The sequence below is a fragment of the Anomalospiza imberbis genome, chromosome 7 (assembly GCF_031753505.1).
Source record: "Anomalospiza imberbis isolate Cuckoo-Finch-1a 21T00152 chromosome 7, ASM3175350v1, whole genome shotgun sequence".
Lineage (NCBI taxonomy): Eukaryota > Metazoa > Chordata > Aves > Passeriformes > Viduidae > Anomalospiza > Anomalospiza imberbis.
Window position 1 is genome coordinate 37966605 of NC_089687.1, and position 25144 is coordinate 37991748.

The 25144-nt window shown below is 50.8% G+C and overlaps 1 protein-coding gene and 1 long non-coding RNA gene across 2 annotated transcripts; both read right to left on the minus strand.

Annotated features, from left to right (window-relative positions):
• Positions 1-3899: 3899 nt before the first annotated feature.
• Positions 3900-12048, minus strand: ASB1 (ankyrin repeat and SOCS box containing 1). The gene is made up of 5 exons (XM_068196665.1): positions 11989-12048; positions 11752-11898; positions 9760-10062; positions 6281-6666; positions 3900-4777 (listed from the first exon to the last, which is right to left on the minus strand). Exons 1-5 carry the CDS (start codon positions 12021-12023, stop codon positions 4644-4646), a joined length of 1005 nt encoding a protein of 334 aa, XP_068052766.1. The 5' UTR covers positions 12024-12048; the 3' UTR covers positions 3900-4643.
• Positions 12049-13488: 1440 nt separating this feature from the next.
• LOC137477492 (uncharacterized) lies at positions 13489-21629 on the minus strand. Its single transcript, XR_011001026.1, has 3 exons — positions 20646-21629; positions 14555-14620; positions 13489-14395 (listed from the first exon to the last, which is right to left on the minus strand). It is a non-coding gene; the product is annotated as an uncharacterized lncRNA (long non-coding RNA).
• Positions 21630-25144: the final 3515 nt, after the last annotated feature.

The following is a 25144-nucleotide window of genomic DNA, read 5'->3' on the forward strand; positions in this document are numbered from 1 at the left end:
AGCCTCCTGTCACTGTGCAGGGCTGGGGAGGGCTTGGGCAGCCACTGCCCTTTCCATAAAATCCCAGAAAGTTTGGGTGGGAAGGGACCTTAAAGCCCATCCCATTCCATCCCCTGCCATGAGCAGGGACAACTTCCACTATCCCAGGCTGCTCAAAGTCCTGTCCAACCTGGCCTGGAACACTTCCAGGGATAGGGCAGCCAGAACTTTTTCCTTCTTTTTCTTTCACAACCCTTTTCTTTCTTTTTCTTCGTGGTTGCAAGTTGCAGGAGTCACAAAGAGCTCTTCTGGGAAGGAAGACAAGGCTGGAGCAGCTGATGGGGAACAACAACAATAAAAAGTTAAATAACTTGGGGCTTCCCCAGCCGTGCCTGGGGAGTGGGAAGAACAGATCCTAGAGGAAATGCTTTGAGACTGCCAGAGATTTGGTCAGCTCTCATAGCCCAGAGTGAATATTTGGGCATCACACAGCACAAGAAGAAATCTTTTCCTCGCTGCTGCAGATCTCAGAACGAGATTAACAAGCATGAGTAATAAGGAACACGTTGCAATGCTGTTATATAAAGCAAGGACAGGCTCTCAGGTGAGTCTGTCATACAGGGAATTCAGTGAGAGGGGGCCAGAAATCCCAGCTTGTCTGTCCTGGAGGGGACAGGTAAATAACATGCAATTCCTTTAAACAATTCCATGTTTATAGTCCCCAAACTGGCAGCTCAGACACACAGATCTCTCCTGTTTGAGGATAAATCTCCAGTTCCAAGTTGCAGCACAGAGAAGTTGTCACTTACTTGTGGGTACCAATTTGGGGTGGCCTGGGGGGAAATGCATGAAGAGGCAGGAGGGAGACGCTCCAAATGAGAAAAGTATCGAGGCTGGAAGTGTTAAAATTTAAGATTAGGGCTTGTTTGGCTTTGTTTTTCATCACCATCATTCCAGACCATTTGATCATTTACTTCCAATTTAGGAAAAACTCTGGTTTTGCCTTCAGAGGAAACACTGGCACCAGATCAGACAAACATCTCCCAAGAGAAAAAAGCAGGAATCCTAAAAAAGGGACTGTGCCCTTGCCTGGAGGCAGCTGCATGGACTAAATCCTCAGGTACACATGCTAATCCTCGGGAAAAACAGAGCAACCAGCAGAAACTCTTGCTGCTCAAGCTTGTAGGGAGTTTTCCAGTGAAAATGACACAAAATAAAAAAGCTAAGTTATAAGAATCAAAATATTTTGAGGAATTACATCTACTTGCATGCCAAGACAAACTGAGGAGCTGCATTTCCAGAGCTACCAAGGGAGCAGGAGCAGAAATGAGAGGTTTAAAGAGCCCTCTTCAGCCCGGTGTGAAGGCGGAAAATATTCAGGATGCCCTGAATATCGCCCAGGAGGGGCAAGGCAGGAGGTGGCACCGGCGCTGTCCCTGTAACCCCCAGGCAGGGACCGCGGTTCTCCGGCCCCCTCCAGTGGCTACAGAACAGGGAGAGGCCGGCAGGATCCAGGCTTTCCCAAATTCAGAGCCATCCTTCTCTTTACTGGGCTGCAGGTGGATCCAGACACACCACAGGTACCTCCTACCTGCCCTCAGGTCTGATCCTACTGTCCCAAACCATTCTGACCCTGGGAAAAGCCAATACGCACTGATGGGCACTTCTGGAAGTGGCATTTTGTCCCCTTCGTTGTGTCCTGCCAGAGTTTTCTTCACTGGAAGAGGAAGGACTAAAAAGGTACTGTTACTCAAGGGCTAGTTTGGGGTAAAAAGGGCTTTACTGGACTTCGGGGACTGAAAAACAAGAAACAAACAAACAAACAAACAAACCTCCAAAACCAACCAAAAAACCACTTCAACCCAACAGATGCCTTTCCCCCACCTTTTGCAAAATGAGCAGGAAATTATATTTGGATCCCAGCTACCAGCATCCCATGCCCTGGAAATCCTCCCCAAGCAACAAAGACAAGAAAGTCAATGTGAAAAGACAGCTTTGAAGCAGCTTGGCTGATTCCAGATCTGGTTTGGTTCTCTGAGCATTTTCCAAATCTTCTTATCCTGTCCCATTCAAGCTTCCAGCAAGGCCACACCACACATCTTTTATCTATTCTGCACAAATATAATGGGTATTTTTCAATGGATGGGATGTACGCTGCAGGAATGTTTAATTTCCCACCCACAACTTCACAAAACTCAATTTTTACTCACATTATCTGAGCATGCCCCATGGACAACATAGGAAAAAACACCTTTACAAAATGGATTGCTTTGCTGCATAGGAGGGAATGGTGAAGTCCAAGCTAAGGCAAAAAGAAATGCCATTTATATAGTGTGAAAGGATACAAATGCATGAATTATTGAGATTTCTTGCTGGAAGACTATTGTTTCCTGGGTTTAAAAGGGCAGGGTAAGGCAGAGAATGTAGGGTTTGGCCCTATAGGACAGGACAATGAAGTCTATGAATATCCTGAATCTATTTTGAGATTATTATCTTTCTACAGTGAAAATTCCAAATTCTCTTTGTATTAAACCAGCTCAGCAAAGCTGGGTTTAAGTAGCCACAGAAACCAGTCTCCACAGAGACTTCATTCCAACAGAATCCTGTGCGCTTACAGCTTAATTTCATGTGAGTTGTCCCCAGGTTGGATTCATTCCAGGCCCTCAAGCCAAAGGTTTGGCCATTTCCAGAGGCAAAGTCCCTCAGTGAAGACAGAAGTTGGATGGATGATCGAGGCACTCCAAAGCCTTGATTCTGCACATCTCCAAGTCACTGATGAACCTCAGACTGGTTTGCTACTGGGCTGGGAGAACCATCCTTAGACCTGGAGAGATCCATGCTCAGGGGAATCCTCTGGATGAGATCTCTAATTAACACGGGAACAGGCTCAGCTTTAATTACAGACCAGACTTACATCAAGCACTGAGTTGAGTCCATTCTCTCAATTTCTTTGGGCCACCCTCCGATATTCCACTGAGGCATTTCACTGCAGCTCATTCCAGGTGGAACCACCATCCAGAGGGTTGCTGAGCACAGGAACAGGGAATGGTCCCAACCCCAAGGCTGCCCGAGCTCCAGGAGCATCTGGACAATGCTCTCAGGGATTGTTGGGGTGTCTGTGCAGGGCCAGGAGCTGGACTGGATGATCTCTGTGGGTCCTTCCAGCTCTCCTCACATCCATCCTGCCACCTTTACCCCAGCTGGGGGTCCCATTTACAAACCAACTAAAAATCTTCAAGGAAAAACCAACCCCAAAAGCTGTTCCCGTGGCACTTTCTCAAGACAGCCCATCTCATTTTCTGCCTCCCTATACTGGAGCTCAGGAGCACGGTGAGCTCCTGCAAACCATTATGGATCTCCCAGCAAGGTGCCAAGAGGCTTTACAACCTGTTTGCATCTCCCAGGCATGTTCACACCTCTATAAAGCCAGTGCACAACTTGCTGCCAGCGCGGGGAAAACTGAAACCAGCTGCAGGCTTGGGAAGGGAACAGTGCACAACTGCCCCTCCTCACCTGCCCACAGCTCCACGTCCACTGCACCTCACCTGGAGAAGGTCTGGAAATATCCTCTGCTTTGGTTTGCTTTTGCATTTATTTGTGTCTCTGGGAAAAGAACATTTTGGAACCAGCAGTGAGGCCTACGGGGTAAACCCATAGGGTCCAGGGATAGGGTTTGGAGCAACCTGGGATAGTGGAAGGTGTCCCTGCCCATGGCAGGGGCTTGGACCTAGGTGAGTTTTAAGGTCCCTTCCAACCCCAACCAAGGTGAGATTCTCTGGTCTTTAAGGTCACATCTGGAAAATTACCTTTGCCAGGTGTAAGAGCATGGGAAGAAGAGCAAAGAAAAATAATCCAAAAAAGACCAAAAACAAACAAAAAAAACCACCTTATAACACAGTGACTTTACTTGAATCAAAAAATTTAAAGCAAGTACCAATTATCACCTGAGATTTTTCCCAAGATCCTGAGGCACCGTTATCTCTATCCTTCTAAAGTTGCTGTTTCGACAACGATTCCTCTGCACTGAGCACATCACTGACTGACCCTGAGACCCCAACAAAAGGCTGCTGAATCCCTGCAGAATGACTCTTCTGGGAGTTTGTGGCATGAAGAGGCACTGGAAGTCAAGGGAGCCCAGGCTGCTGGATGCAACACTGTGATTAGAAGCACAAGATCTCCCAACTCCTCAAAAAAAACCCCTTTTTTTCTCCCTTTTCCACAATGCAAACAAAACAGACCTATTATGTGGATCTACGGGGGTTTTCTCTGGTCTTAGCATGGGATATGGAGTAAAATGCAGGCAGGAACTTCTGGTTTTATGTGCTGTGATGGGAAAAATAGTAAAGTAAGGACACTTTCCCCACGCAGAAATGCCACAGAGACCCCAGGTGTGTGTGTGACACAGATCAGCAACAGAGGTTACACATTTGCCAACAGCTACAGGATATATTGTATTTGCTCCAGCAACACCCACACACGTTTAGCAGCCTCTCCCCAGGGAGATAAGACACACTGAATCACTGCACCCTAAACCTGAAGGGGAAAAAACAGGAGCAGGGAATTATGTGCACTCCATGAGGGGGAAAGGGGCAGGATTGGCACCTGGCTCTGTCAGGGCACTCATTTACCTAGTCAAACTGTCCCCAAAAGCAGCCAGCCGCCCTTTAACTGTGTTCATGGAGTAAAAATTGTTTAATGGGGTCTGGGATTGGAAGGCTATGGATCAGATCCAGGCGGGATTTGCCAAGGATTCTCCGTACAGCTATGCGGCACAGAGACAAGAGGCTCCGGGTGCGGCCTGCAAGGAAAAACACAGGGAAGAATTACTGGGGAAAGACACAGGGACAGCAGCAACACGCAAGCAGGGCAGGAGAGCCGAGCGTGCACAAATCCTGCCTCGTGAGGAGGTCACACCTCCTGGGTTTGGAGCAGATTTCCAACTGCATGGGCAGGCTGGAAGGGCCAGCTGGAGGCTGGATGGGCTGGGGACCATGGAGGCCATCACTGCCAAGCCCACAGCAGGACCTGAGCGAGCGGCTGGAGCTGTGCCCGGGGGGTTTAGGTTGGATTTTAGGAAAAGGTTCTTCCCCCAGAGGGTGCTGGGCACTGCCCAGGCTCCCCAGGGAATGGGCACAGCCTCAAGGTTGCCAGAGCTCCAGGAGGGTTTGGGCAATGCTCTTAGGGATGCAAAGGGTGGGATTGTTGGGCTGTCTGTGCAGGGCCAGGGGTTGGACTGGATGATCCCTGTGGATCCCTTCCAACTCCACGATTCTATTTGGATCATTTTAAAATGATGTAGATAGTATTTTTTTCCCCACCCATCCCCTGCAAAACAACAGCACTGACAGCCAGCTCAGGCCTTATCCCAGCTTTCTTTTGAGGGCTTCCTCTGAGCCCATGGAGAGCTCTTCCAGCACAGGGACAAGAGGATGGTGGTGCCCATGTTGAGTCAGGAACTGGACCTCCATGGCATCACTCCATTATCCCATATGCTCCTCCTGAGGAGTCCCATCTGCCTCCTCAACCCAGGCCTAATGGCGCTCCAGCTTATGTGAGCTTCTCTCCTCAGAATCCCAGGCAGGTTTGAAAACCAGGCCCATGCAAAGTTGAGTAACCTGGGGATGTGAATTGTATCCCACAGCCTGAATCCCTTTGAAATTTCTCTGGAGTTCAAGAGGGAAACTTTACTTCCACCCCTGGTGCAAAGCTGTGGCCTTCACCAGGTGGGCTTCCGAGGTGCTGTGCTTTTCCCCACCTTTTTTCACCTCCATCCGAGCTTCCTCCTGCCCCTTCTTACCCCTTCTTACCCCCGTTTGTGGCTTTCCTTCCCAAGCAGTCTGTCCAGATTAAACTCCCTCCTGGATCCAGAACCCAGGGTCACACAGGAAGCTGGGACACACCTGTGTGGCTCTGGAGAACTGGATGCCACTGGTGATCCACAGCTCCAAAGCCCAGCTTGGATGGGACCCCTACGCCTTGCCTACGTGTGTAGGCAATGGAAAAGAGCTGGGAGAGATGAAAAAGGCGGAGTAACAGACAGAGGTCGTGCTGCTGAAGGACTCAAGAGGGGAAAACACCATGTGAAGGTACAAAATGCAACAGGGGAAACGCAGGGAGCGGAGAAGTCATTAATGCTTTGTTTGTCAGCTTGTTAGACCCCATTATCTAATTGCTGAAGATGCTTGAAGTGAGGACACCAACACCCACCCCACCACCTCAGCAGCACCTTCACTTCCAAACAACCCCTCCAAAGCGCTCTCCTGCATCTGCAGCGCTGCTCCGGGGACCCAAACCCACTCACCCCTCGCTTCTTTGAACACCTCCAGCGCCTCGGCGTTCACCTTGACCCTCCCCGTGGCCTCAACTCCCAAGGCCTCCACCTTGACGAGGTTGAGATCTGCTCCAAAGTCAATGAGGAGGCGGACGAAGGCCGGCTCGCAGCCGTGCCGCAGGACGGCGTCCAGCACGCACACGGGCGAGCCCCGCGAGAAGCCCTGCACGTTGATGGGCCCGCAGCAGTTAAAATCCGGGTTGGCTCCCGCCTGGAGCAGCAGGCGGAAGCAGGGCAGGTTGTGGTAGGCAGCGCTGATGTACAGGGGACACACCACCAGCGTGGTCAGCGGCCGCAGCGTCTGCCCCGGCCCGCGGGCGGCCAGCTGGTGGTTCACATCCACGTCCGCGCCGTACCTGCTCCAGGGAGAGGGAGGGAAGGTTGGGAATGGCAAGGGATCGGGCTGAAGGACGCGTGCAGAATGAGAACCCTTGGAGCCCGCCCATCCCTACCCTCAGATGGGCCTGGCAGTGCTTCTGAGTGGGGACGACACAGTGTGATCTCCCAGAAGCAAAGATGTTTCCCTGCCCACAACTGCCCGCCCGGGATTTGGAGAGAGGAGGAACAGCAACATCCTTGCCCTCCTGATGGACTGGGTTTGCATGGCCGGGTTTTGGTAGTGGGAGGGTACAGGGGTGGCTTCTTTCAGAAGCTTCCCCCATGTTGTATGAAGGGGAACAGGTAGAGCTTGAGAAGGAGGGAGGGGTGGGGGAAGGTGTTTTTTACGATTGATTCCACTTCTCACTACCCTGCTCTGATTTTATTAGAAATAAATTAAACTGATACCCCCAAGCTGAGTCTGTTTTGCCTGTGATGGTATTTAGTGAGTGATCTCTCCCCTTCCTTATCTCCCCCACTTCTTATCTCTCCCATTTCTTATCTTGACCCAGGAACTTTTAATTGTATTTTCTCTCCTCTCGTGCCTTGGCACCAGGGATGGCTCAGCTCTTAGCCAGCACCACGTAATGCTGGATGCTAACGAGCTGCCTGGGGAGCAGGGATGTTTCCAGATGACTCCACTGAAGAGGGATGCTGAAATAACTTCCCTACCAGGATAAAACAGGCCAAGAAAGCAACACGGGCACTCGATCCCAAACAGCAGGGAAATGGAAACAGGAATCTGCACTCCACAGCGAAACATCCGTGACAAACCCCTGCTCCCGAAGGAGCTGGAGAGGCTGGAATCTGCTGGGGATTCCCTCAGTCAGTGGGGACAGTAATTCCATGTACCTCTCATGCAGCTTGGATGGGAAGAAGGAGGAAGACTTCACAATCCCTAAGGAGTAGCTGGTTTTAATTGTAAAGCCCTGTCCGTTCTGCCCACAGAGGAAGAAAAGGTTCCTTCACCCACCAGTCCCCCTCCCCAGATTGCAAACTGAGCACTCAGAGAACCAGGTTTTTCCTAGATAACATGATATTCCTTTCAGGAGTTCATAAAACTAAGGAAAATACTTGGGGACAAATCCTACCTCAAAGCAAGAACAGTTCTCGCTGAAACCAGCGGGGACTGCTCCCTATCCGGCAAATATTTAACCATATCCTGCAGTCCTGAGCACGGGAGGAGTCTCATTCCAATTAAGCACACCCAGAACAAGGGCTGAGAGACTCCTCTAAGAGCTGCAAATGGCACAAAGTGTATTTTTTCCCTTAAAATCAGATTACACAAGCATTAGGCCAGAGTTATCCATGCTGCTCTGGGACTTCCACAGGGCTGTTTTAAGGCCACTGCCTCCTGAGCAGACAGCAGATCTCCCTTCATTTCAGTCCTTTCTTCCCCCATTATTACCACCAAAATTCTCAGTGGAAGCCCTCAATTCAAAGCAAACTCCCAAATTCTACTTTTAGCAGGGTTAGGCATGCACCCGAGGGATGGGAGTGATCTGGAAGCTCTCTTTTTCCCCGTTTTAGCCTGGCAAAAGGATCCTCTCATCCTTGCTACCCTCAGTTTCACTGCAGGCAGCAGTGGATCCCACCACAGCATGATCCCAAATTATGAGGAATGTCATTTATACCCTGGCATTAGAGCCTTAAATATTTACAGCAGCCTGTCAGCAAAATGGATCCCCATTCCATAGCCACATGTGGATTTACTGTTCATGGATGGGATTTCACCTCTTGCTTGGTTCAGCACTTGTAGGAATGCTCAGGGATCCCAACGGTGCTACCATAGGATTTTCAAACCAGGTGATGTTTACACATCTGCAGCACACCTGACTGGGTTCAGGTTCTCTCAAAATAGTCCCTCCTATCTCAGGAAAAGTGTCTTCCTCGTTGCACTCTCCCTGCCAAATCCTGTAGATCCAACATCTTAAAAATCCCTGTAACATAAAGGCTGCATTTTTCACTAAGTAACTCTGCACAGATCTCTGAAATCCCTACTCCAATATATTTGAAATTTTGGGCAATCTGACAATTTGGTATTAGCTTAGCAGCCTTGGGAGAGACATTGCCTAATAAAAAGAGATTGGACAAACTCCAGTTAATTTTTAATCCTGAAAGTTGTCCAAAATCTTGCTTTTAATATTGCTGGTGAGGTATCCCAAGGAGCAGACACATAAATCAAGGCATCAGCTCTCCCTGTGCTGCTGAAATACCATTTGCTACATTTCACCCTGCCTGGGTGGAGAGAGCAGGGGAGATTTTTGGGAATGCAGCGCGTTGAACCCTGTATCAACAAGCCTGTGCTGATGGGAACATTCTCTCCTCAGCTTGTTGGGAAAGGACCAAGGAGAGGGGGATTATCGCCCCTTCTTCCTCCAAGCTGTACTTGTATGAAAATCCAAAAAAAAAAAAGAAAATCCCCAAGGATTTTGCCTCTTTTCCTATTCAAATACTTTTGTTATTTTCTAGCATTTGAGGTCATCAAAGGGATTCCTTCAATTTTCTTCTCTTTCACTATTTCTCCCTACAACCTACATTTTCCCATTACGATCCCTTATTATTTGGCACCCATGGCCCACACAGCTGTCCAGCACAATCCCTTGGACAGAAAATCTTCCCATTTTAAAAGAAGTAATAATCAGGGCACGCAATCAGGAGCAATTCAAGTTCCCACAGCCTCCTGCTACACCTTGAGCCCTGCTGGTGCTACCAAGGGAGTTGCCCGAGAGACAACCCAACACCCAGGGAGGTCTTTTGGGGGAATCTGCCTCCCTCCTAACTCCAGTCATGGGCGTGGTGGAAGTCGGGGGGACTGCAAGGTTTGGATCTGACTGGATGGCAGGTTCAGCACTGGAGACTCCTCTCCTGAGCTTGGATGGGAACAGGTGGGAACAGACCGTTGCCAAGGCCAAGTGATGGGAAATCCAAGGGTGTCCCTTTGCGCACCTCTCCACCCTCTCCTCTCCAGTCCAAGAGGTGTGGAGGCTGCGGCCAGGTGAGGAGGGAAGGCCTCCCAAGGGAGCAGGAAAAGGGAGAGGCAGCCCCTGAGCGCAGCCCCGAGCTCTGACCTGATGAGCTCCCGCAGGATGTCGGCGCGCCCCACCCGTGCCGCGTGGTACACCGGGGTGCTGCGGTGGTGCCGGCTGCCGTTGGGATCAGCGCCAGCCTTCAGCAGGATCTTGGCACACTCCAGGTGCCCGTTGACCACGGCCACGTAGAGGGCTGTCTGCCCCTTGACGTCCACCAGGTCGATCTCGGCCCCTTTGCGCAGCAGGAAGTCGACGCAGGGGCCGTGGCCGGCGGTGGCCGCGATGCGCAGCGGGGTGCAGGGCAGCCACCCGCAGCACCACACCGACTTCTCGTTGATCCGGCTGCATTGGGGGGACACGCGGTTAGAGGAACCCCATTCCCTCGAGGAGGGTGCCCCCTGGAAGCTTGGGGAGTGAAACAGACTCCCCGGGGAATAGGCACGGCCCCGAGGCTGCCGCAAGCCCAAGGAGGGTACGGACAACGCTGCCAGGGATGCACTGGGTGGGGTTGTTGGGGTGTCTGTGCAGGGCCAGGGCTTGGACTAGATGGTCCTTGTGGGTCCCTTCCACTCAGGATATGATTCTCTGACTTTTGGCACTTTTAGTAGCCCCAAAAAGCTCCTGTCAATCACCTGACAGATGCTGCCTGGACAGGTGAAGCAGAGAAGTGCTTGGATGGTGGGCTTTAGTTGTGCCAGGGGCTGCACACCTGCACAAACCCTGCCTCAAAAATCACTTAGAAAAAAATCAAAACAACCCCTCCCTTCTGTCCCTCTTAAAGGGAGATGTCCCAAACTGGTAGCCCAGAGAAGCTGTGCCTGCCCCATTCCTGGAAATGATCAAGTCCAGGCTGGGCAGGGCTTGGAGCTACATGGTCCAGTGGAAGGTGTCCCTGCCCATTTCAGAGTTAGGGTTAGGATGAGCTTTCAGGTCCATATCTACCTCCAAATTGAAAGACTTCTCTGCTCACTCCATCACCTGTGGAATGGAGCTGTGGGCCCCACCCTCCTCTTCCGGTCAAACTCTGCTTTTTCCCACAAAAAACCCTCAGCCCTAGTGTCCCAAGAGCCCCAGCTGCCCAGGTAGCAGAGAGAAGGGCTGGCTCATTCTCATTTTTTGCTGAAATAACACTTTTTTTTTTTTTTTTTTGAGGCTGGGAAACATTTAGCACTCTAAGCAGATTTCTCCATGATGCGGGAAAATTAATTAACTATCCCCATAGTCACAGGGTTAGCACTGGGCAGATTTTGTAACATGGGGTGTTTCAGGTTTATAGTTGATTATAATCCCTTTTGTATGTTTTCCCCATTATCCGTAGGCTCCCATCTTCCTGGTATCACATTCCTATCCTGATCTGAAAAGAGTTTATGCACAGCTGCCATAGCCTCATGAGCAGCTGTGAGATCTGCCTCCTGGGAAACCGGGGGAATGATCTGGGGGAAAGGGGAGCATCCTCCCACCCTGACACCTCTCCCATAAAAACCCCCATGCCTGGGAGTGTCCAAGACCAGCCTGGATGGGGCTTGGAGCAAGCTGGGATAGTGGAAGGTGTCTCTGCCTGAGCCAGAGGGTGGAATAAGATGAGTTTTAAGGTCCCTTCCAACCCAAACCATGCTATGAAAAAAAACGGATGAGATGAGGGTCACCAAAAGGAGCAGGCTGTGAGGACAGCAAGAACATCCTAGGAAAAATCTCTCCCCAAAACCAGCGGGTGGGATGGGAGTCCCCAAAAGGTGCAGGCTGTGGGAACAGTGGCAAGAACACCCAGACACCTCTCTCAAGAAAAAGGGCGGAGATGGGAGTCCCCAGAAGGCGCGGCTGGGAGGACGGCGAGCGAAGCATCCTCCCTGACACCTCTCCCACAAAAACCCCCATCCCTGGAAGCTTCCCAGGCCAGGCTGGACGGGGCTTGGAGCACCCGGGGGCAGTGGCAGGTGTCCCTGCCGGTGGCAGTGGTGGGACTGGATGCTCTCTAAGGTCCGTGGGGCGCGGGGCAGGCGGCGGGGCCGTGTCCCAGGGCGGCGTGCCCACCTCTGGAAGCTCTCGTCCTGCAGCAGGCTGCGCAGCGTGGGCAGGTCCCCCACGAAGGCCGCGTCGTGCAGCCGGGTGTCCTCGCAGTGCTCCAGCGGGTGGTCGCAGAACTGCTCCCGCAGCCACTCCTTCAGGTCGCGACCTGCGCTGGAGAGAGGCACACGGCGGGATGAGAAAGGGCTGGCAGAGGGGAGCCACCCCAGGGTCCCGCGGCACGGCCGCCCCTGCCCGCGGTACCTGCCCGGGGCGGGCGGGTCCCCGCCCTCCGCCATCGCGCCCCGCCGGCCCCGCTCGCCCTCCCTCGCTCCCTCGCTCCCTCGCTCCCTCCCGCGGCCCCTCCTCCCGGCCCGATTGGCCCCGCTTCGCTTCCTGCTCCCGTTAAGGTGGATCCTCCCCGCCGGCCCCGCGGCCCGGCCGCTCGTTTTCCTCGGGGAGCTGCGGCTCCCGCTGCTGCTGCGGGCACCGCTGGAGCCAGCACAGCTGGGGCAGGCATCCCGCACATTCCCGCGGCTCTTCTGGGCTCCTCCTCTCCCCGTTTCTGGTCATCTGACCGATCTTATCTCGGTTTTCCCGCAGCGCGGCTTCCGGGATCTTCACTTGGAAGGGATCCGCAAGCATCATCCAGGGCAGGGTGCCCAGGACAGCCCAACAATCCCACCCTGGGCGTCCCTGGCAGCGCTGTCCAAGCGCTCCTGGAGCTCCGGCAGCCTCAGGGCCGTGTCCATTCCCTGGGCAGCCTGGGCAGTGCCAGCACCCTCTGAGGGAAGAACCTTTCCCTGATATCCAACCTAAACCTCTCCTGACACCGCTCCCTCAGGTGCTGTACCCTGGCCACGGAGAGCAGAGATTGGAGCTGTCCCTCAGGAAGAAGATGTGGACCATGCTGAGATCTCCTCCCTCTCCCTCCTCTTCCCCAGCTGAACAAGCCAAGTGCCCCCAGCTTTTCCTCATCCCTTGACCATCTTCATTCTTTCTATTCCCTTCACCATCTTTGTGACATTTCTTTGAACACTTTCTAACAGTTTTATATCCCTATTATTGCTCTACAAGCGTTTAAAACACTCCCTCAGCTTCTAAGTGCCCATTTTCGAGTCTCCAGTGGCAACAGGGAATCATGGCCATCCATCCATCCATCCATCCATCCATCCATCCATCCATCCATCCATCCATCCCCTCTCCTGCTGCTCTGTGGCGGGATATCCCTCCACAGACGCCAGGCCCTGGCTGCAAACACAGTTTCCTGTAACTGTTGTAATTTGGGCTGAAGGAACACGCAGGAGAGAGGCACAGCCTGCAAATCAAACCCATTCCCTTTGCCTGCTGGGAGATCAGGAGGGGATGGGATTGATGGGAATTTCTGATCCACTAGCACTGCCACTTTCCCCTGCCTGCAGCCCTTGCGCCACTGGATGAGGCACACCCAGGGCCAGCAATTCTTTGCTTGGTTTCTAACCCGAATTTGCAGCTGCATCCAGAGGCTCTGCATGCCCCACTCTGTGTCCACTCTGGGCAGGGAAGCAGCCATACACATCCCGTTCCCTGCTGCATCCTTACCCATTTAATGGGAATGCATTTAATGAGCTCCCCCAGCTCCAGTGGAGCGATGGGGGCTCATCCAGAGGAAAAACCATGTTGGCCCATGGGCTTTTTTTTGGTTTTGTATTTATTTTTTTTAATTTGGAGCTGATTCTGCTTTTCTCCTGCAGGGAAATTGTGGACAGGTAAGAAAGGGGAGCAGAGGATGCAGCACTGTTTATTAGGAATATATCCATGTGGGCAAAGCAGAGCCCTAGAGGGGAATAAAGGGAAGGATAAACAGAACAGACAAAGCTGGAGTCACTCATAGTTTGAGTTTCCTTCAGTTCTTGCTGCAATGAAGGCAGAAAGTTCTTACATACCATATCCCACTAGATTTTCCAGCAGTTTGTCTCCTGAACCAGGCTTTGATTTTCTCCTTTATTTTTTTTCAATTTTCCTTAAGTGCACGTGAAGAGCGGCCCATCCCAAATTGTCCTGACGAGTTCTTGTACAGTGGTGGTGAGAGGGAGTGACTGTGCAGACTCAGCCTCCAGCACTGAGAATCCATAGGTGTTTAAGAGAAATCCCATGGGGAAATGCACTAAACTCTGCCAATTTATATCACTCTAAGTGGCTGCAGTGGGGAAGTGGAAATTTGCAAACAGTTCACCATTTGGTGAAGACCTAGGAAACGCTTTTTCCAAGTCTGGAGAAATCGTTTTTTTCCAGCATATCCTGACAGCTCCTACCAGATGTGCCACGCTGAGGGCACAGGCTGTTGGCAATCCACACCGAAACTGGAGCCTTCAGGAAGAAGGCTAAGGCTAAAAATAGTCACTTATCCAACACAGCAACACATGCTGGCTCACCCATTAGGCAAGACCTGTTCTCTAGCTCCTAACCCTGAAGCAATGTAAAAAAACCCCTCAAATTCAATAAATAAATAAATACATAAATAAATCCTGCTGCTCCAGAGGATCCCTCAGCCACACCCTCCACCTTCACTAAGATTTCCCACTGCCCCTCCTGAGCAGACACATCCTCCCACTCCCCATCCTCTCCCAAATGTGCTTCTCATGCTCCAAATAAAAAAAGTTCAGCCATCCTGCTGCTGGAAATGGGATCCCTAGAAAGGACCAGGAAGGAATCAGCCCATCCACTGGGGTCCCACCAGGACCTTCCTTCCCTCCTCCCTTCCTTCCTTCCTTGAGTCCTTCCTAGAGTCCTTCCTTCCTTCCTTCCTAGAGTGCTTCCTTCCTGGAGTCCATCCTTCCTTCCTCCTCACTTGATCGTGGCTGAGGGGAAAAGAGGGGGCAGGGGTGAACTCCCATTAATCCACTGCTTTTACTCCCTGGAATGAAGCCACTGGTTGCATTTAGTGCCAGACTGAGAAGAAAATGCACCTCCCTCTCATTCCTGGATAAACATGGAGATCTTGGGAGCCTTGCCTGGAAAGGACAATGATTTACACCTGATGCTAAAACCAGTGGTTAGTCTGGCCACCACCACCACCTCCAACGCCCTTTTCCAGGGGCACCACACCTTTTAAATCCACCTTGGTTCCTCCCAGACCTTCCAAGCAGCAGGAAAAAAAAGCTATATTATGAAATACTTTGCAATTGTAACTGCTTCGATGCCAGGGTCACAGAGAAGGAGAAGAAAGAAAGGAAGGGGGGAAAAAAAATGCCGTGACCAGAAGTGTAATTCACACTTAGCTCAGTCCATAAAACTTCTCCCTGCCTGGATCCAAGCCATCGGCTTGGATTTGTAGTGAACTCTCAAGTGAAGTTGCCCTAGTGATGAATGCATCTGTGGGGAAAGAGGTGGGGGGAGAAAAATCCCTCATCCCCCTGTTTTTAGCACAGCCTGATGTTTTTCTGGGGAATTGGTGCAGTTCCTGAAGTGGACATAAAGGCGTGCATTAACAACAGAAAACGGGAATGAGAGATGGGAGGAGAATTGAATTCCAGCATCCAGGATGTCATTAGGACTGGGGCTGGAAGCACAAAGATGACAACAGAAAGGTTGCTTGGAGTCCAGGAAGTTAATTCTTCTGCAAATGGGCCTGAATATCTCTGTCCTGAGGGAAAACGGGCAGCACTGATGCATCAGCCAGCTGAGTTTTAACCTTCCATCAGGTATCCAGCACTTTGCTCCTTCCATCCTGGCCAGGAGAAAGCAGAGGGTGTGGAGTGGAGATTCTACTGCAACACCACAGAAAGGCAGGGACTAGAAAATCCCACCCATCATCATCATCATCCATCATTGTCATCTTCATCATGAGACAGAGCTGAACAGTCACCCTGCTGCTCCCAGGGAAACTGGGATAATCCGTCCTGACAGTGAGGGAAAAGGGCTAAAATGGAGTAAAGAACCATCAGGATGAACACAGTTAAAGAAAAATAGCCCTAAAAAGGGGAGTATTCCCTCTGGTTGTGCCCAGAGGCGTGTGGGTCACACCACCTCTGATCGCTGGAATTTTGGTTAGGATTTTCAGCCTTGCCCAGAGGGTGTCCATTGGTAAGGAAACAGGGCAGCAATTGTCCTACATGTCACTTCCATTTCTCCCAATTAAATTATGGGATTCCCTGTTTCTCTCTTATTCTTTTCCTATTATTTATTCCCATTAAGGGTGTGAAAGGCTCTGGAAATCCTTGTGGACTGTGCTGCAGGAACACCTCAGGAGCACGAAGAACCCAAATCCATCAGCCTGGTGTCTCCATGTCTCCAGCATGATCCAGCCACAGGTTCCCAGCTCATGGATCAAGCACAGTTGCAGACATTTTTTCTCCAGGGCCATCATTGTGAACAAGTTTGAGGCAGGGAAGGAAAACACCGATGGAGCTTTTATCACCATTTTCCAGGAGAAACAGTCATCCTTTGATGGCAGATGTGGGAATTTCACAGGAGAAGCAGGCGCCTCCTTTACCTCAGTCCACAAAGGAAACACCTCCTTACAGGCAGGTTAGAAAATACCAGAAAATCTGCTGAGGACAAGTTTCCATCCAAAAAGGCAAAGGGCTGCCCAGGAATGAGTCACTCAGGAACGTTTCAGCCCACCTCCCACCAGGGATTTGCAGACAAAAGGGATTTATTTATATTTTTAGCTGGTTTTTTTTTTTTTTCCTCTTCAAAAAATATTCAGATAGCTCAAGGAAAAGCAAGGAGGGGGGAAAGAGCTGGGGAGGAGAAAAGCTAATTTCCAGCAAGCACAAGAGTTGGACCTTGATGATCCTTGTGGGTCCCTTCCAAGGCAGTGATTCTGTGATTCCATGTCCCTCTCTCTTCCCCTGAGTGTGGCCATTGTCCACTTCATCACAAACCAGCATTTCTGACACACAGTGATGCCAAACAGTGAATATTTCATAGACATGATTGAATGGTTTGGGTTGGAAGGGACCTTCAAAGATCATCCAGTCCACCCCATCAAGCAGCGAGTATTTCATAAAACTACACAACAGTTTGGGCTGGAAGGAACCTTTAAAGATCATCCAGTCTAACCCACCGAACAGTGAATATTTAATAGAAATTATAGAATGATTTGGGCTGGAAGGGACCTTTAAAGATCATCCAGTCCAATCCATGAAGGCATTCCAGGCAGTCCAGATCCATGCCCAGGGATGCAGCTCCCAGTGCCTTGGGAGTGAGGTTTTTAAACGAGGTCTGCTGCAAAATTTGATGTGATCAGCACAGAGTAACCCTGTCAGAAACCTGCAATAGTGACAAAAGGCTCATCAAGAACCCCGCAGAAGCATCTACACCTCCACATTCCCTCAGAGGAGGTGGTTTGGGAGGTGCATCCAGCTAGGAACAGGCATCAGGAGCTCTATGGTGCTGGACATCTGTGGAAAAGCACGAAGGTGACCAATTCTGTCAAAAAGGAGAAAATACAGCAGGCAGGGGACTGTGCAAAAATAGGAGACATAAACAGATTAATTAGGCCGGCTCTCCAGGCAGCTCTGGCCTTGTGAGTGCTTGACTTTCCCACCTTAACACCATGCTCTCAGCACACTTTTCCCCCCGAAATTCCCTGGAAATAGCGCTGCCCACCCGCCTGCTCTGCAGCCGGAGAATCCCAGCTGCCCCAGGCACAAGGGTCTCTTTATGGAGCAGCTCTCCAGGCACACAGCACCCGGAGCAGCCTGGGTGAACCAGCAGAGAAAAATAAACATCCTTCTCTTGGAAGTGCCTCACACAATTTCATTAAGCCAGGCTGCAGCGGATGTGTATTTATTGAGTGGAGCCCTCGGAGAAACAAAAAGGGGGGAAAGAAGGCCCTGGGCTGCTCTGCTGAGGGGGGATTTAATGAAACCCAAGCAGGCAAGAACCACCTCCACCCTGCTCGAAGGCCAGCGCTAAAAAAGGAACCCCCAAAGTCGCTTTTAGCCGTGCGATTTCTGTGAGGGCGCTGCGGGCTCCAAACCATTCCCTGAGGAAGGAAAGAAAGGTGTCTTTGGGAAGGAGGGGCCCAGGAATTCCAAGCAGCATTCCTGCCTGTTTTCCAGCAGCCCTGGATGCTGGCCCACCTCCGAGGTGGGCTGTGAACACAAAGCATTCCCCCCTTGTTTGCCCCGCTCCCATCCCGGCCTGGCTGCCACTCTCTAATTAAGACATTAAAAGTAACCCTCAGCTCCACACATTCCTCCCAGGGAAGGGATTTCTCTTAAAGGTATTCCAGGTCATTTTTCTCTGCTTGTGTTGTCTCTTTTTTTAATTGGAAGTGGTTCCAGGGATGCTACTTAAAATGTTTCATTTACCAAAACTCAGCTTCCAGTCTTGTTGCTCAGAGAGGCTGTGGCTGCCCCTGGACCCCTGGAAGTGTTCAAAGCCAGCTTGGACAGGGCTTGGAACAACCTGGGATAGTGGAAGGTGTCCCTGCACATGGAATGAAATGAGCTTTAAGGTCCTTCCAACCCAAATTACATGATACTGATGATCCTTTTGACAGCATCTCTCCCACCGCTGATGCAACATTTCTTTTATCAAATGACCCCAAGTTCCTGTTTCTCCACTCAAAAAGAGGTCATGCAGTGGAGATACTTTGGAAATGTCACCCTGCTGTGCTTGAGAGACACAGAAAACACAGCCAGCCATGCCTGAAGGACATAGGAATGTTTTACTTGTGATCAGGACAGCAATAGAGCAATAAAAACTTTAAAAGCTGCTAGAAAGGTGTTATTTTAGCTTTCAAAATCACAGAATGCTTTATTTCTGCACTCAAAAAGGTTTGCAAAGGGAGGTGGCTACACATGGCTGGGCTGGGGCAGAGGAGCAGAGATAATTATTATCCCTAATTAGGAATCCATACAAACCTATTAAGGCTTTGTTCCTCAAGAGGTGAAAGTTAAGCTCTAATACAACATAGTTTATTCTTGCTTTCATTTGTTTAATTAAAAGTGAAACCTAAAGAAAATGGCAAAGAAAGAAAAAAAGAAAGAAAAACCCTGAACAGTCACCAGCACCTGGTTATTGCCAGAATCCAAGGGTATGGAATCTGACTCCCATTGCCTTCATCAGCTCAGGATTTGACAAATCAAAGATTATTTAGATTTTTCAGGGCCTCTCAACAGCTCAGACAAGCCAAAAGCTGAACAGTCCAGCCTCAGCCTTATTAGCAGCCATTTTCATAGCCATAAACCAAGAGAACAATGTCTCATTTTCTAATTAATGCAGATTGTCATTAATAGATCCCAACAAAGCTGCCTTTCATTCCTTTCCTCGCTGGTGCATTTGGTGAAGCACTTAAAGGGGGCCAGCCCAGTGCACGCACAGAACTGTTTTAATTACATCCTGTGAATTTATTTTTCCAGGGAGAAATATTTCTCAGGGAAAACGTCTATAAAAGTAACTTTAGAAGCAAAGTAATTTTGTGTGTGTTTCCTATAGGAAATCTGTTTAGTTTAAGTCCCAGGTTCTAACACTCTCTTTCATGCAGCAGCATGACCTGGAGAATGCTGCTGACAGCCATGGTAAAATCCTGGTATCTCCTTCTGAAATGAAATTCCTGATGGATTTGGGAGCTGTTATCTTGATGGGACCTGGCCTCCACCCCTTTGATTGGATTTCCCTCACAGGGGGGTCACAGACACCCCCCCAGAAGGGGCACCTCACCTTCAGGGCTGCTCCAGGTGTGGGTGTTGTGTTTGTGAGCTATTTTTACTGTCATTTGTTTAACCAAGGGCTTGGTTGGAGTCTCCCAGCTCCAAGGAGAAAAACTTTATGCATTTTCCAGCCATCAAAGTGAGAGCTCCCAGGAAATGCATCCTCCAGGAGGGGCTTTGCTTCGGTTTCAATGTTTATTTCTTTCCCTTAGGAAGCAACACAGCTGGAAACTCCAGTCCATGGCCCCTTTGTCACCCTTAAACTCCACCTTTCTGGGTTCTGCTGTCATTCCACCTTCCAACTTCATCCTGATCCCCTGGAGCTGCACCAGGAGCAGCTTCCCTCACTTGAAGAAAAGGGCCTGGCTTTGGGGAAAAGGGAGGCAAAAGCAGCTTTTCCTCTAGATTAACAACAAGGAATTGGACACTTCAGAGTGTGCAGTGTGTGCCCTGGCTGGTGAGGGAACATGTGTGACCAGGCTGCCCTTCCCAGACTGGAAAATCAGCCTGGCTTTGTGCATGGAAGTATGGAACTGCTTAGGCTGGAAAGGCCCTCTCAGACCACCAAGTTCAGCCATTTCCCAGCACTGTCAAGCCCACCACTAACCATGTCCCCAGGTGCCACATCTATACAACCTTTAAGTCCATGAATAAAAGCCCATTTCAGGCATAAGGCAAAAAACTTAAAGAAAATCCAGGGAAATCAGCAATTCCATCCGCAGAGCTCGGAGGATCAGCTCTGCCAGCTACAAACCCTCTCCTGGTTCCTTCCTCCTTGTGGTGACGGAATGTTTCCACTTCTCACTCCAGACACTGCATTAGTGGTACCACAAATGGGTCTGTAAGGACCAGTTTTAATTTGGGGAAAGCCAGTCTTTCAATGCCACAAAATGTGCTGCCACATTTCCACTGCCAAACACACGTGGGAAATGGGCGGGAGGTGCCGGAGGCCAATAATGCAGGAGAACCATGGAATCCATGGAATCACAGAGGGATTTGGGTTGGCAGGGACCTTAAATCTCATCCAGTTCCTCTGCTGCCACGGGCAGGGACACCTTCCACTGTCCCAGGCTGCTCCAAGCCCCAATGTCCAGCCTGGCCTGGGACACTTCCAGGGATCCAGGGGCAGCCCCAGCTGCTCTGGGCACCCTGTGCCAGGGCCTGCCCACCCTCCCAGGGGAGGACTTCTTCCCAGTATCTGAAATAAACCCACTCCCTTTCAGTTTAAAGCCGTTCTCCTTGAAGTAGTTATGGCTAGAGGAAGGATCAACTCACCTGAATAACTTCTAGAACTCTGGGAGAGTGGAAGGTGCTGTGTTGAACAGAGGGAACATGGAACAGCAAGGCTGGCATTTCTGAAACACTTTCCACTTGGATTGATGCGAAGGAACAAATCCAAGGGGCCAAGGCCTGGAGGTCTCCAGATGGATGAGAAGTCCAAGGCTGGAACATCCCATCCTTCTGCAGGAGATTGACACTGACTCCAAGGGACACCTCAGGTTTGTGCTTTTAACCAACTCCCCCTGCAGAAAGTGAAAAGATTTAGTGCTTAATGTGAGAAGAAATCATGGAAATCCTTAGGATCCACGGCAGGCTGCAGCTCTGCCCCTTGGCTGAGGCCTTCTTTGAAGACTTCCATGCACCAAGGGTTCAAAGAGTTTTTCCATGGCTGATACTTCCTTGCTGGCTCTCCTGGCAAGGCAAGGACACCCAGCTGCTCTGTGGCAGGGGACAGAGGAGGTGTTCAGGCTTTATGTCCCATCTCACAGGCTTGTGCCTGGGTGAGAACCACACTGTGAGAGCGCTGGGATTTAGGTAATTTCCTCCTTCCTTCTCTCCAGGGGTTTTAATTAGCATTGCCATTGCACTCCTTAATTTGACCACACTCCTGGCTTCCAGGTTAAGCCCCCCTTTCATTTTTCCCCCCTTGTTCTGATCCCTTTAAGACCCAGCTGTAAAACTCCGCAGACCTCGTGTCGTAACACTTCATAATCACACTTAGGCTGGAGTTACCTGGCAGAAATCAGCTCGTTCCTGGTGATCCAGGGGGATTGGGAGCAGCATCTCATTCCTTGCTGAGCTCCAGCAGGACTGCTGGATGCTCCCCGCTGCAGGTTTTCTTGGCAGGGTTCTGTGGTGACCACTGGGATGAGCTGAGGCACCTTGTGGAGGGTCCTGCATTTCTGTGGAGAGGGGTAACACAGAAGGGGAAAAGCAAGATTGTTTTTGTGTTGTGAGTGTCCAGGAAAGTGACCTGTATGTGAAATGAAGCAGGAAAACAATCTGTGTGTGAAGACAAAATCCTGCCAGTGCAGATAATGGAGTCACGAATCCTTTGGGAGCACAAACACACATGTGGGTACAGTCATCCACCAAAACTGGCCTTTCTCTCACAGGTCATGAAATCCTGGAATGGTTTGGGTTGGCAGGGATCATAAAGCTCATCCAGTGCCACTCCCTGCCATGGGCAGGGACACCTTCCACTGTCCCAGGCTGCTCCAAGCCCCAGTGTCCCGCCTGGCCTTGGGCACTGCCAGGGATCCAGGGCCTGCCCACCTCCCAGGGAAGGATTTCTTTCCGATATCCAGTCTAAACCTCATCTCTTCCAGTTTAAAGCCATTCCCCCTTGTCCTCTCACTGATCATTCCCTTCCTCTGCCCTGCAACGTGCTGCACCCCTGTCCTTACACATTTTTCCTCCTGGCTGCACTTTCCAGGCCCTCATCCAACCCTCTGAGGAGCTTCCCATTGACTGGAGCAGGTCTTGGATCAGGTGCCTGGAGTGAAGCCTGTCCCAGCCAGATCCCACCGCGGCGGTGTCGTTTGGGAGCCCGGGTTTTAATCCCGGCCTTGGCTCCCTCTCTGACCTCTCCACAAACCTCTCCTGGTTTTCCTTGGCCTCTCCCGTGGTTCTGCAGCCGCCTGTGGGTTCCGTGGTGGCTCATGTTACTCGCTGATAGCCTGTTCTCCTGCCTCTGCCTTTCAGGAAGGGTTCACTCCAGGATTTATAGCAGGTTCTTGGTAGCACCCTCTGTACTTCAATCTGTGAAACCATTTCAGTTTAACCACCTGTTTTCACACGCTCATAATTTCACAAAGCATCCACCTTTTGGGATAAAATTTTCCATGCTTCAGCTCTTGCCCGAGGTGCTTAGTTTGTTGGGTTGAGTTTTTTTTAACTTTAAATAAAATTCCAAAAGAAAAAGTAAGTTTGATCCAAATCCATTCCACATTTCTGTGCTTGGCCCCAGGCAAGAAACTTTCCCTATTCAAAAAAAAAAAAAAATTCTAACCACACTTCTTGTTGTGGAACTCAAAGGAAAAAAATTCTGCTCCGGAGCTGCCACAAACACTGTAGGGAAAGGACTGGAGCCCAGCCATGGGCTGAAAACCCTGATCCACCCCAAAGACTTGAAAACGAGGTGCTTCTGCCTGCCTTGCTGTCAGGCCGTGGGTGGTACAGAGCCTGTGGTTCCTCTGGCACCAGAGCCTGTGGCCAGGCTCTGCCCCAGCCTCTCCTGGAGCCAGTGGGAACTTTTCCATAAAAATGGATTTTTTTTCTCATGCTGGCAAGTCCATCATGAATTATGGGTGGGCTCAGAGTGCCCCGAGGTCAGGAGGAGCTTCCCAGTGACATCGGCCACTGGGCAGGTTCAAGGGGCTGCTGGGGTCTGGGGGAGAAGCCGGCACAAGCTATAAAATATATCCCAGATTTTCCTTGGATTTTTCACTCCATGCTCTTCAGGGCACCTTGGGAAAAGGAACACAAAGAAAAAACAGCAGGCTGTGAGATCAAGCAGTCAAAGTAATCAGGAAATGGTTTTTAAAAACTTTCAATTGCTCCAGAAATAATGTCTCAGCTTCCCTGAGCCGTTTGTGTTCTCCCTGGTGTTGACAAACGCATCACTTGTCCTGTTTGAGCCTGTCCTCATTCCTGTCACCAGAGCACGCTGTCCCAAGCCACCCCAGACCCCCAGACAGGGCAAACAGAACAGTCCTGACCCCAAAACAGGGCTCTGGCTGCCCCCAACAGCATTTTCCTCCCCCTGCCCTGGAGAGCTGCCCCACTAATTACCTCCATGGTGGCACAAGCCTTCACTCTCAGCCCCAGCCTGGAAATCCGTAACCTGGAAGTGCCCAAGGCCAGGTTGGACAATGGGGCTTGGAGCAGCCTGGGATAGTGGAAGTTGTCTCTGCCCATGGCGGGGGGTGGACTGGATGGGCTTTAAGGTCCCTTCCAACCCCAACCAGTCTGGGATTCTGTGATTCTTGGAGTGCAGAAATACAGTTCAGCCCAGGCTGGATATTTTTCCCAATATCCCATCAAAAGGAGTGGGAGCTGACCACATGCCCATGTTGATTAAGCCCTGCCGGGAGCACTGGGAGTGTGTGAAGGTGTGGAGCTCACCTAGGGCGGGTAAAGCTGTGCCAGGTCCACACTTTAATATTTGATTTAACAAAGGGAACTTTGCACTTGCACAAAATAAGGCCAAATTTTCTGGCCAGGCACTGGGAATGAGCTGGAAGTGAAAACCAGTGGGCATCAGGCACTTCACATAAAGCCTTGGCAAATTTCAGGGTTAATTGGGCACCAAAATCTGTCCTTGATAAACCAACACTGCCCCAAAAGTGCAACAGAACCTCCTGCCCACCAGCTCCTTTCCTGCAGGGCTGGCATGGCCATCACTCCATGAATTTGGGAAGGGCTTCCTGCCTTCTGGAGGGGCTCCAAGCACACTTTTCTCCCCCGGAGAGCCATCCCACAGTGCTCCCCACAAAGCCCAGCCTGATGCTGAGGGCAGCAGTAGAAGCTCCCACACATTCCCCACCTCTGGAAACAGCTGGATGCCTTGGGGTGGTCCCGTGCTCCCGGAGCTCTGGGCAGTCCCACACAGAGAGCAAACACAGCCCTGACACCTGAGAAAGTGACACTGGAACAAAATCCCACGTTCTCAGCGCGTTCCCACACGGCTCCCGGTGGCTCCAGCAGCAGGTTTGGAGCCAGCACAATAGAACAGTATTTGGGTGTGAGAGACCTGGGGCTCCCACCTTGCTCCAAAGACAAGGATCCCATTAATGGGAGCTCCCAGTTCCCAGCCCAGCAGGGTTAAACATAAAACCAGCCCTTTCTTGACACTTCACTGGAATGCCAGAAGCTTGGGAGTGCTGAAACTGGAGGAGAACACCTTCCCTTCCTGCCAGGTTACCTGAGCAGCACAAAGCTGTGGTGGGTGGCCTGGCTGCAGGGCTGGTCCCCTGCAGGAATGCTGAGACCTTTTCTTTTCCTCTCCTTTTCCTGTGTGTGGGGACAGGAAAAGTTTTCACACTGAAAAGCCCTCACCTGTTGGAAACTCCACTGGCTCTTCTGCTCAGCAGCTTCCTCCATCCAGGCTGCTCAGGATCCTGGTTGGATGGGATTTGGAACAACCAGGTCCAGTGGAAGGTGTCCCTGCCCATGCCACAAGATTATCTTTAAGGTCCTTCCCAACCCAAACCATTCCGGGATTCTGTTCTCACTTTTAATCCAGGTCTCTTGGAGCACCCTCCAGAACTGATACCCCTTTGCTGTCCTCTCTGGACATTTGTGTTTGGACCCAGACTGCTGGGACTTTTACTCAGTTGCTGCCCTCCCAGGAGGAACAAGAAGCAGGAATAAAGCTTAGTGAGACAAGAACAAATAAACCTTCCTGTACATCAAGCTACATGTCCCACAAAGGGCTCTGCATCTTCATCAACCTAAATAACGCTGCTTCTCCTTGCAGGCCTCTCCTCCAC